At 40.6% G+C, this 11,957-nt stretch overlaps 1 protein-coding gene across 2 annotated transcripts; it reads right to left on the bottom strand.

The window, feature by feature from the left end:
* Positions 1 to 1,340: 1,340 nt before the first annotated feature.
* On the bottom strand, positions 1,341 to 5,524 carry LOC137746012 (uncharacterized). 2 transcript variants are annotated; one of them, XM_088680734.1, is made up of 5 exons: positions 4,985 to 5,524; positions 4,671 to 4,841; positions 4,463 to 4,594; positions 2,355 to 2,770; positions 1,341 to 1,695 (listed from the first exon to the last, which is right to left on the bottom strand). In XM_088680734.1, exons 2-5 carry the CDS (start codon positions 4,796 to 4,798, stop codon positions 1,667 to 1,669), a joined length of 705 nt encoding a protein of 234 aa, XP_088536860.1. In that variant the 5' UTR covers positions 4,799 to 4,841; positions 4,985 to 5,524; the 3' UTR covers positions 1,341 to 1,666. The 2 variants fall into 2 exon arrangements, with proteins under 2 accessions (XP_088536860.1, XP_068342156.2); XM_068486055.2 differs by having other exon boundaries at positions 2,369 to 2,770.
* Between the last annotated feature and the right edge of the window lie 6,433 nt (positions 5,525 to 11,957).

Genomic DNA, 11,957 nt, shown 5'->3' with positions numbered 1-11,957 from the left:
GCAAGCCTCAAGGCTTACACCTAAGGCCCTACAAAGGCACCTTTAAGAACTAACTTTGTCCTCTTCTTGCTGCACATCAGCAAGCAAGAGCCCGACTACACATTCAAAGTGCCAATCCCTTAGGGAGCTGTGCTGAGAGCCAATGAGCCCTTTCCAGAAAGATCTTTGCCCGAACACCTATGACTCTCGATTTTTCATCCGACTATTGAATACCCGCAAACGGGTCACTTTGAAGCCTGCCAACAACGACGACAACAATGTGGATCCAGTTAAGCTCCAACTCTAACCCATCACCCGATCTAATCTCTTCTCCTGCACCTCCAAGCACAACCCCAGATCGAGCATCTTAATCTTCACCTTAGTAGCCATCGCACTAGCTCTCACAGTATGCTACTTTCTCGTCTTCGCACAAATTCGAGAAATTTTGGTACTAAATGGTGCTGGATTGTCATCAACGGTGGGAGTATGGGCAGCCAGATACTCGTATTCAAGTACGAAGTCGACAACAGTAATGGCGCTGTGTTTGATTTTGAAAAGGACTAGTTTGGCATTGATGCGAGTCAATGCCGTGTTTGATATATGATCTGATATTCTTTTTATTTATTTATACAGTTATTATTTTTTGTAAGTAATTAATTAAAAGGGTATATTTGTCTTTTTATAGTCATATTATCAACCAAAGGGGTATTTGTGAAAGTGAATTAAAACCTCAAGGGGTGTTAGTGTAATGTTTCAAACATGAGGAGGTTTTGTGAAAACTCAAAAAACCTCAGATGGTGTTAGTGTAATTAACCCGTTATTCAGGCCATCTATCAAACGTTTGTGCTAAGATTCACCAACAAATGCGACACGCCGTTGATTACCTTAAGCATGACAGTGGTTTTCAACATGAGCTCATGTGCAAGAACGCTGTAGTTACCTGGAGCCATGATGTTCATAAGCTCTTGCATCTGCATTGCACTACCAACGCTCATGACAAACGCATAATCCATCAACCAAACACAACCCAGCTGTTCATGCATGTGCCTTCAATCGCTATGTCAAGATTCAATGAGTCCGAATTCTCGCTCGTGTTTCTCTTGTTCTGACATGACTTCAAATTCGACCTTAACCTCACCTATTCTTGATATTCCTGCTTTTGCATCGAGCGGGAAGAAGAAGAATTGAGAATCTTTTTGGTTTCTAATGTTGATGATCTCAACTACTGCGAACGAGACATAAACAGTAGCAACCCTGGAGGAGATGAAAGAATGTATGACTTATCTATGACGAAATATGAAATTATTTACTGAACAAAATTTCCTTTAGTAAAAATAGAAAAGTAGGAAAACCTACCAACGTATGAAAAGAGCCTCTCTTCTTATTTTGGGGATCAAATGAATAAACCTATGTTGAACTGAGGAGATTAGCAAAAGTAGACAAGTTGTACAAAAACAATGCAGGATCTGCTTCAAGTAACTTGAAGAATACAAATATGCTTTTAGCAAAGATTGATGTTAACATGTTGTTGGTGTAGCGTCGACTCGTGTAATATAAAACATCACCAAATCCAGGTATCAAGGAAGAATTGGAAGTTCCACCTTGTCAAAGGAAAATAAACTCACACCCCCCTGCTCCACATGACAAACCTTCACGGGAATGTTCCTGCATCGTCTCTCGAGGGCTTCTAGGTCTGCTTTGGATGGTGGATGACCCCTAAAAGAGAGAAGCCAAGCGTACATTTCAATATAATTACATGAGAATGAGACACTTAACGGATCATTCAATAATACAGAGAATTAGGAAAGAACTTTTTTTAAGAATGTTGAGTTCCAACTGATTTGTTTGGGCAAATGTTCAGTTCCTACCACCAATTCATATTGGGTGAAGAATCTAAACTCTTCAAATATGATAAACAGGGATCCATTAAAACTTTCAAGGTGGCAATATCTGTTAATTACTGTTAATTACTAGACATGTTTTTGTATTTATAAAGGAATTATCTGTTCATACTCACAAAATATTAGTACTCGTTTGGATGTGCTTCTAAAATGATTGAAAGCGCTTTTAAAAAAAAATTATTTTTGGGCTCTAAAAGCATTTGAAGTGCTTTCTGCAAGAAACACCAGTTATGTGCTTCTTCCAAGAAGCATTAAGTAGGATTTACTTGCATTTTTACTAAAGATTGGTTCTAAAAACATTTTCACCAAAAGCGCTTTCAATCATTTTAAAAGTACATCCAAACGAGCTCTTAGTCTTTGGACTATTCAAAGAGTAGGCATATCTGATGATAATGATTATCAATATCTAAAAGAAAAGGAAAAATGGCAGCTAATCACAAACAGAATCAACTTCGTTAAATTCTTACGATTTACCAAAATATGAATACCTGGTAAAGCAGAGCACAAAACTTGGGTCACCAGGAGAAGACTTCCTGAACTTGCTGTTTGGGAGATAAACATCAAAAACCAGCCTTGCTTCATCAATTTGCATCTCATTGAACAATCCAAAGACAGACCTAGACTCTTCTGAATCCAAGTCCACTGCCTCATCATTGTCACGGCAACCGTAAGAAGAAACAGATTCATGATTACTCTTCACAATCTTCATAGACCAGGGGATGCCATGTCGCCCAACAATGTAACCAAGAGATTTGAGTTGCCTATAAGCTTGAAATTCCTCCCAACTGCACCCGTGCTTTCCATTTGAAATCTTCACATACATGTCTTCCAAGGAAAGGCTAATATCACCATCATCCATAAGAAGCAAAGCCCCTATTTCAATCAAAAACCTTTAAAAGGACTGTTACAATTTGCTAACACTTCCATTTCAATGGGACAATGCACAAATTTCATGATCATTACCAGAATTCACATTTACATCATGCTGACAAGAGATGCTTTCAATTTGGTGAATTTACAACATCACTAGCTTGCCAATAGACGGCAAGGCAGTGATTGCCAAACATGTAAACGGCATTAGCTTTTGAAAAGGCTTTTGGCAGAGTCCCTAAGGCGGATGAAATTTATTCTAATGGTTTGAATTTTGTAATTTCACATTCTATATTATTTTGTACCTTTTGAATCCCTGTCATTGAAGTTTTATCCTTAATGTTAAATTGTGGTGTCATTCGGTTTGCTGTCTTTAGGTATTTGTTTTTTAGCACGCTATACGGTGTTTAGGCAATTATGTGAAACTTTTAGAAAATCATCTTTTAAAGGAACCATCAATGCTCCCGCAGTGATCAAGCATTCTTGCTCATTATTTGAGAAATAATCATACTCGTGTTGATGCTGGCTAGTACATAAATCTTTTGAGGCTATTAACAGAAAAGATGCAAGTCCTTCAAATTTAATCTCAATCTTCCTTCCTTTTTTTTTTTTTTGATTGCTTATCATCTTTTGTTTTATTTGTATAAAATTTGTTTCGTAGATCTCATAGGAGTTGTATTGACGGTTTGGAAAAATTTCAAGGTCCATCGCAAATTTGATAAACCTTCATATTGTGGTCCCATACCAAGCAAATCACTTTCCCAGACAGTTTTGGAATTTGACGAGATAAAAGAGACTGTTGTTTCACAACTAGTTACACTGCACCCCTTTACCAGACCATAATATGAAAATTTATCAAAACAGTTACACTGCATCCCTTTAAGACCAACCTTAAAACTTTCCCAAAACCCCGATATGCGGTCTATGAGTAATTCGAAACAAATTATATACATATAAAACCAATAGTAATAGGCAATTAAAGAAAAACAAAGAAGAGATCAAGCTAGCATACATTTTTTCGGTTAATTATCTCAAGATTTCTACAATGTCAACATCACCGTGAGCATAATTATTTCTCAAATGATAACCAAGAAGACTTAATCAGTAAAGGAGCAATGACCAGTTATTTGGGAGATAATTTTCTAAAAGTATTGCATAATTGGCTAAAAGACTTGTAGACTGCTAAAAAATACCTAAGAGAGGAAATTGTATGACACCGTAATTTAATATTCAGGATAAAATTCACTTCACCAAAACAAAACCATCACTCCCCAGGCTAATAGATGTGCAGCTCAACATTGTTTTCACTACATTTATTTAAATGTCCCATGTTTTGATAAATGTGCTGGTCAATTGAAGCTGGCATTCAAATACGCAGCCTAAACTTGTTCCTTTTCATTCAAATACCAATACCTTTTTAAATCTTGCATAAAATTATTGAAAGGAACAATTTCATAAGGTAACTATTAGGCTATCAAGACATTGAAAGGCATATATTCAGCTACAAACAGCATGTCCAAAATCTAAGGCTTCTCGCAGCAGAAAGTAAGACAATGAAATGGAAGGAAATCAAGATTGTTATAGTTGGGTTACTTCAAGTCCAATCTATTATATTTTACGGTTTTACCTAAACAAAATCTTTCAGTGATTTGCATGAAACTCCGCAGACACTACGACAACAATCAAAATTAAAATATAGTTTTTTCACTTACAAAACTTCGTCTATGGAGAAATAGAGCTTGCTACTACGAACAATTCCCGTGGTCCTCCAAATTGTACCCCTTTTATCAACAACCTCAGCCATGCCCGTCTCATCACTCCAGCGAGCCTTCAATGCCACTTTCCTGAAAATAAAGCTCAACATCAGAACTATACATAAACAAGCTATTCTCTAACTTTTTCATAAAGTTAATTAATTACCTGAATTGCGACTTGGAAGAAGACGCAGAAGCATAGTGATCTTCATGTTCATCAATGTCATTGGATTTTTGTGAATAGGCCTCAATAACACCCTCTCCTAAGTAATTCTCTCGGTCCGCGACCTCCATTGTACCAAATTCCAACCCAGAAGTTTGTTTTTACAGTATAATTCTGAGAAAATAACAGTTCTAGCACTTTAAGAAAAACAACAAATGCCTTCCCATTTAGTGTTATCAATCTAACATGAGGAGATTAAAAGAACTAATTTAAAAACAAAAAACAAAAAAAAGCAGATGAATGATTGTCTATGGTACCTGACAGTTGCCAATGTTGCTATTGATGCCGTCGGCCGGTGAATCTTGGACGGCTGCCAGCGTGCAGGGGTTGACAGTCGACAAACCTGCGCCACCCACCCCAGCCGAGCAACCAACTCCAGACCCGCATAGAGTCTTCAATGTTTTGGAGATCCTTTCAAGTAATTAAAACTTCTTAACACATCCTTCCCTGCTGAAATCGAAAAGTAGGGAGACAAATATATACGTATACAGATAGAGAGAGAAAGTTTTGGGGGGGCGGAGGAGGAGATAAACACGGGTGGGAAGAGGAGATATAAACTTCGGGGGAGGGGTGGTGGGCGGGGTAAGAGACTGAAAATGGTGGGGTGGAGGAAAACACAGCGCGGGGGCGAGACGGGGAAAGAGTTAGGGGAAAAGGTTTTTAGTTTTTATTGGCAGATTTGGATCCCATCTGGTTCCGGTTCCTAACGTAAATTGGCCGCATGTGTAATGAACGAATAAAATGTGAAATCTAAGATCCTCACAAAGTGAATTTGAAGAGCCTCATCCCTCTTTTGGCTAATATCGTCTTCTAAAAAGTCCGAGCTTTGATATAGGAGCTATATTTTTTAATTTTTTTATTAAACATTTGCTCTTTTTATGTATTCAATTAAACATTCTTCCTCAACAATTAAGGTGCCACATATTTTATATGTAATACTTTTTAATGCAATATTACATGATTTGCCATTTAATTTACCTATAATTAATTAATAATTATCATATCAATATCCTAAATCTCCTAAAATGTAGTAGATAAGTTTTAAAAATCTTAAAACACCTCAAACTTGATCTAGTTATGCTCCTGTGGGAGTCGAACCCACCGCATAGGTGCCCTGTTCTACCGAGAGATGCCTTATGGCATTAGGGACCTTCTTTCAGGTCAATTTCATGTTTTTTGGCACTCGGGTCTCGTCCTTACCACAGATTTTTTCTCATTGTTGGCCACCGCAGCAACATCAAAAGCCGGAAATGCTATATCCCTTTGATCATGGTACTATTACAAAGGTGCAACCTCCGCGCCCATTCCTTCTGGGGCCAGGGTCAAAAGTTTTTCCATCTCCGGGGATCAGATCAGGCAGAGCCTCTACGCTTTCTTCCTGCGTGTTCCGCCCACTCTTACCCCGGGTGCTAGCGCTTTCGCGCTAGGAGCATGACGAACCCCTCCTGTGGTATATCCGCCGCTCCTAAGTGCGCTTTCCCGGTAGTAGTCTCCCAACTCTGGACAAACAGTATCCTGTCGTCGTCACCTGCGAGTCCCTAGGAGCAAAGGTTCCCCGCGTTAGCCATTAACTTCACTCTCTTTGTGACTCCTCGATCAACCAACCTGTCTATATGGGAGCTAGGCCCGTAAACTCTTTTAGGAGTTCCAAACACGAAATAGATGACCGAGGGCCCTTCTAGATGGAGCCAGGTTAGGTCACTTCGATCGCTTATAGATAACGCAAGAGATAACTTATGACTTCGCGGATGGAGAGGGATTCGGAAATCTGGTTGGTCCAACCAAGAAAGGCACGGGAGTCTTTGGGCATTGCTTGGACTAAGTACAGCTTGAGTTGAGGTACTCTCCATTCTTCTTTGTCGGTCATATTCACTTCCTTCATGTTTCATTTTATGCACACTTCTTGATCTGAGTATCCGTACCAAAGGGTAAGTTTTTTGTTTTAGCACACTTTATACTCATCTTTCCATCATTTTCACCTACCATGGACCATGGTACATTTGGGAAATAGAATTTAGTGGTACATTTCCTTTTAAAGGATAGTTTGAATTGTGTACATAATTTAGCCGATATGTTGGTATGTTTCAAGTTGAAATAGATACGTTTTAATAAAAGGAAAATTAATCAAAAGAGCTTGAAAAGTTTTAGTTTTAATAAAAAAAAAATCATGTTATAAGTTCTGTTTAATGATTAGTACAAGACCCATATTAAAGTAGTCCAACTAAAAATGGCCCAACTATAATAAATTATGATTTGTCGATTTTACCCTTCTTGAGCAAAAAATTGTACACAATATGTAAACAAATAATTCACTCGACACAATTTCACCCTCGTTCATTTTTTTGAAGAGGGTTTTATTAATTTGAGTTCGACCCATTCTAGGCTATGCGCCTATTAATTACAACCCTTCTTTTGGGAAAGGAATACCCTTTGATTCTAATATGAATAAATCGTAACTTGGGGATTTGAGTGTTTATTTGATTTTGTGATTGCACCTAGGTAGAACCCTAGATTGCCTACGTACCCTCGTTGAGGGATCAAGTTACTCGTAGTTCCTTGGTATATGGTACTTGTTTGTATTTTATGCCTTGTGTAGTTTCAACACGTGCAGGCAAGGAGCATTTGATGCCTTGTACAGTTTTAGCTCATGCGGGCGAGGACTTTTAGGCCATTGGAGCATTTAATGCCTTGTGCAGTTTTTAGCTCATGCGGGCGAGGACTTTAAGCCATTGGAGCATTTGATGCCTTGTGCAGTTTTAGCTCTGTGCAATTTTAGTTCATGCAGGTGAGGATTTTGAGCCATTGGAGCATTAATGCCTTGTGCAGTTTTAGCTCATGTGGGCGAGGACTTTAAGCCATTGGAGCAATTGATGCCTTGTGCAATTTTAGCTCGTGCGGGTGAGGCGGGCTAGGACTTTAAGCCGTTGGAGCGATTGATGCCTTGTGCAGTTTTAGCTCGTGCGGACGAGGACTTTAAGCCGTTGAAGCGTAACGTAGCTTTGTGCCATTTGAGTCTTGTTACGGCTTTGTGCCGTTTGATATTTGATACAGCTTCATGCCATTTGAGATTTTTCTTCGGCTTCGTGCTATTTGATATTTGATATGGCTTCGTGCAATTTGAGATTTTTCTTCAACTTTGTGCCATTTGCCATTTGATACGGCTTCATGTCATTTGAAACTTGATGTGACTTTGTGTTGTCCGACCCTATTTTTATTCACGGGGTCCAAAAATATAAAGCTCACGTGAATAGAAAATTGTTGTTTTACTTCAATCTCACATGGAGCAACATTCCCTATAAAACTAGGAACTTTGTTGCATGAGCAGCATCCATTAATTGGAAGTCTAGGAACTTGTGCTTGAAGACTTCTCTTTTACTCTTTGTAGAATTTGTAATTACTTGATCAAAGTAGCAGGAGTGAATTTAGTTTATATAAATTAGGGATTTGTTTCGGTTTCACGGTTGCATCTAAAATTTGATATCAGACTACCTATGTACCCTTATCGGAATCAAACCGGTGTAGTTCGTAGATTTGGGATGACTTTGTGCTATTTGACGAGGCTTTGTGCCATTTTGATTTGATTTAGCTTTGTAGAAATTTTGTATCAATTATATGCCAACTGATACAATGGACGAATTTACTTTGGAGATCATGTCCATTGATTTCACTTGGAAAATTATACCAATTAATTGTTAATTAGTATAAACCCCCTTTGACTGCAACTTTGTTTTATGAGTTCAACTTGCTTCGTATTTGAAAGCTTTGCTTCAGATTTTTATTCCGCAACAAGACCAATTTAGAGTTCTCTACCAATTTCATTGGTAGCTCCGTGGTGGTCTTGTATTTGTTGCTTGGAAGTACTGATAAGCCTTTGTAGAATTAGCTTTGTCTTTTTGGTTTTTGAACAGATAGACACCCTTTTAATTGTTGGGTCTTTCATCCTTTGAACCATCATGTGATTGCCTCATTCCCTTCGTTGTGCAGAGGCTTTATTTGCACGACCAGGCTGAGGTATTTGCCATAATTTGAAATCCCCACCCAGGATATTATCATTCTTTTATCCTGTATCCACTTCAATCCTTTCATAATAGTTTGCTCGTTTAAACACGTGAAAGGATCAGGGGGCTTTGACTTCCCTACAACACACTTGCCCTTTTTTTTTGTCTTTTACTGCAATCCTCCACTACTTTGGCATCAACTTACCTTATCTTAACAGCAAGGCTTTCGGTGGAATAAGAAGGAAGAACAGCTATTAAAGCTGCGAAGCCAGAACATCAAAGCTAGCTACTACGGTATCGTCGTCTCGATTACTCTACAAAGCTTTCCTTGACGAAAACTTATTTATTTTCTTTTACTTTTGACTTGTAGCTTCTATCATTTTGTCTCCATTTCATCTTTTCTTTTTGTTTGCGTCAAATCTTCTGGCAACTTGGAAGACAACTTCCTTCATTTTTTATTCCCTGCTATAGCTTTCTTCTGCAGACTTTACAATCTTCATTTTTCCTTCTCTTTCGAATCCCTAGCACAAAAAGCTTTTGGTGGAACTCATATAAGACGCAGCTCCCATGTTAATTTTGTCCACGAGAATATTACGTTAACGCCTGCCGGTTTTCGGCTACAAGTGAGATTGATATAGAAGTCAGTCTTGCTGCTACTTGTTGCTTGTGTCTGTGATAGAGACAATCCTCGACAGAGGCGGGAGTCGGCAGGAGCCTCGAGTGTTTCTTGGATAGCTTTCTATGGGATTTAGAATCCCGTATGATGAGCACCCTTTCTTTCTTTTCCTTTGTCTTGTAACCTTTTCCATTTTGCCATGCTCATTTCATGCACCATATTCAATTAATGGGGCCCAAGTTCATAATGCTCACGTGAATGGCATTCTAAGTTTTGGAGGAGCTTTCACTTTCTTCCCTTGCTTTTGCCTTCGGATTTTGTAGGATTTTGAGAACATTGGCCGCTTGTTCAAGTCTTGCCAAGCATATCATTTTCCTCCAGGCGGGAGAACGGTACACGGCAGCTCCATGCTTTGGTATGTATCTGCATATTTTGACTCATAGGAGAGAACACAAGGGCTTTTGAAGACGACCACGACCCGTCGACTGAACTGGAGGTCTTCCTTTCTTGTTACTGGCGCAAGACTTACGCAGGATTGAGAGTGCTACAGTGGCTTAGTGCACGGAGCACTTAGATTTGATTGGAACTTCACGGGGTGGTTTAGACCACCCCGAAGAAATTCATGGGATGGCGCGCCAGGAAGGGGAGGTTGCTGCAGCTGCTTGTGACCGGTGATGTAACGACTGGGAAAAGTGGGGAGGTTTCAGTTGCGAACATTCAGAGGCCTACGGCTTTATATTTTGGTTTGAAACCGCAAATGATGGTGTTGTGATGGGAGAAGCGAGGAAGCCTTCCTTCGGTCTTGCTCCATTCTTTGCTGAGAACGGAGAGGGAACCAGAGTCTTTGGAAGTTTGACGAGGAAGAAGGAGTTGCCGGGAAGGATTTTGCAGAACCCAACCTTTTCTCTTCTTACTTTTTTTGAGAACTGGCATCCATTAAAACCAGGGCCGAAGCCACAACACAACAGAAGCTCACCAAGAGCAAGCAACAAAGGAAACCCAATCAACACGCTAAGGAGGAGGAACAACACAACCGACCCAGCACCCAAGCCACGGCCACCCCCTCCCCAACCAAAACAAAAATTAATGGGGACAGGGTAACCCATCCTTGTTCAATACATGGACTAGCGAAGATGGGGGGTGATTAACCCAATTAAAGTCGCACATCTCCGGATTATGTCTCGACGCCAACGAGTGCGCCGCCATATTGGCCGATCTCGGAACCCAAGACCAGCGACAATCCTGAAAGTCTCCCCTAAGGCGCAACACCTTAGAAATAACGGGGAAAGCCTCCCAGCTGCCCCGCGCAGAACCCTGAGCTAAACAAAGGATATTCTCCTTTGAATCAGATTCCACAATGATGCCCTCCAACCCCAACGCTTTGGCCAACTCACACCCAAGCAAAATCGCAGAAGCCTCGGCCACAGCCACACACGGCGCCCCAATTTGCACCCGTTTAGCAGCCACAAAATTCCCCTCGTGATTCCTGATTACAACTCCAGCAAAGCCTCTCTTAGAATTAGCCTCCCAACTCGCATCCACATTCACCTTCATGAAAGGATGGCACAGGGGAGCCCAGCGAGCAGGATGACTAGAGTGAACCAGACCCCTCTGAGGACGACCCTCAGATGCACCAGTCGCCTCCATAAACCCATTCATCGAGGTCACAATTGCCATAAGGACTTGGTTTGGAGAAATGCGCTTGTTGTCGTACACAAAATTACATCTGGATTTCCAGATGTGCCAGCAAGTAAAAGCCACAATAGACAAAATCCTATCAATTTCTTCCTTTGAGCCCAAGTTAGACTCAATGAAGGAAGTAACCCACGCTGGAAGATTCGAAATATCTGCTCTAGTCACTCGATAATTCAACGGGCCACCAAACCAAATCGGCTCAACCCACGGGCACAGGAGAAGCATGTGCTCCATAGATTCATCCTGATCCAAACAAATTGGGCAACGCGGTGAGGGGGAGCAACGGCGTTTGAACAAATTCTCCATCGTGGCCAAAGCGCAATTCAAAGCCCTCCACATAAAATTACGTACCTTCGGAGTAGTCATCAAATGCCAAACGCATCTCCAGACTTTGTTCGGGATTACAGAGGAAGACAAGGAGGCTCTACCAATCATAGGGCTCGAGCAAGCATGCTTCCAATGATAACCAGATCTCACAGAGTACACCCCATTCCTCGTAGCCGGCCAAATAATCCTATCCTCCCGATGCCTATCTCTGATGTAAGTATCCAGAATGGCCTCATAGTCCTCCGAAGCAATAAGAGGCTTAATGGCCTCAATATCCCAAGATCCGGACAAATCATTAATCATTGTATTCACCTGCATGTTCCTAGACACCCGCACGTCCCCAATGGCCGAAGGTTTCCCAGCAGGGATAGTCGGCAACCATCTATCTAGCCATAGCCTGACACTTCGACCATTCATTATCTGCCAATGAGCACCTCTCAGAAGAATCTCTCGCCCAACCAATAGACTGGACCAACCCCAAGACGCTCTCCCCCCCAACTTAGCATCCAGGAAAGAGCATTGAGGAAAATAACGGGCCTTAAGAAGCTGCGCCCAAAGCGAGTTTAGCTCATGAATCAATCTCTAGCACTGTTT

Source organism: Pyrus communis, chromosome 12 (genome assembly GCF_041283825.1).
Source record: "Pyrus communis isolate YQ-2024b chromosome 12, ASM4128382v1, whole genome shotgun sequence".
Classification (NCBI taxonomy): Eukaryota; Viridiplantae; Streptophyta; class Magnoliopsida; order Rosales; family Rosaceae; genus Pyrus; species Pyrus communis.
The sequence above is the reverse complement of the archived record's forward strand: the minus strand, read 5'-3'. Positions and strand labels throughout refer to the sequence as shown.

What these genes read in the sequence shown, in the direction of transcription:
- LOC137746012 (XM_068486055.2), bottom strand. Translation starts at nt 4,798, where the DNA reads ATGGAGGTCGCGGACCGAGAGAATTACTTAGGAGAGGGTGTTATTGAG. An exon ending in TCTTCCAAGTCGCAATTCAG is followed by an intron (nt 4,595 to 4,670) that starts GTAATTAATTAA and finishes CTTTATTTTCAG; the next exon opens with GAAAGTGGCATTGAAGGCTC. An exon ending in TTTGTGCTCTGCTTTACCAG is followed by an intron (nt 1,696 to 2,368) that starts GTATTCATATTT and finishes TCTCTCTTTTAG; the next exon opens with GGGTCATCCACCATCCAAAG.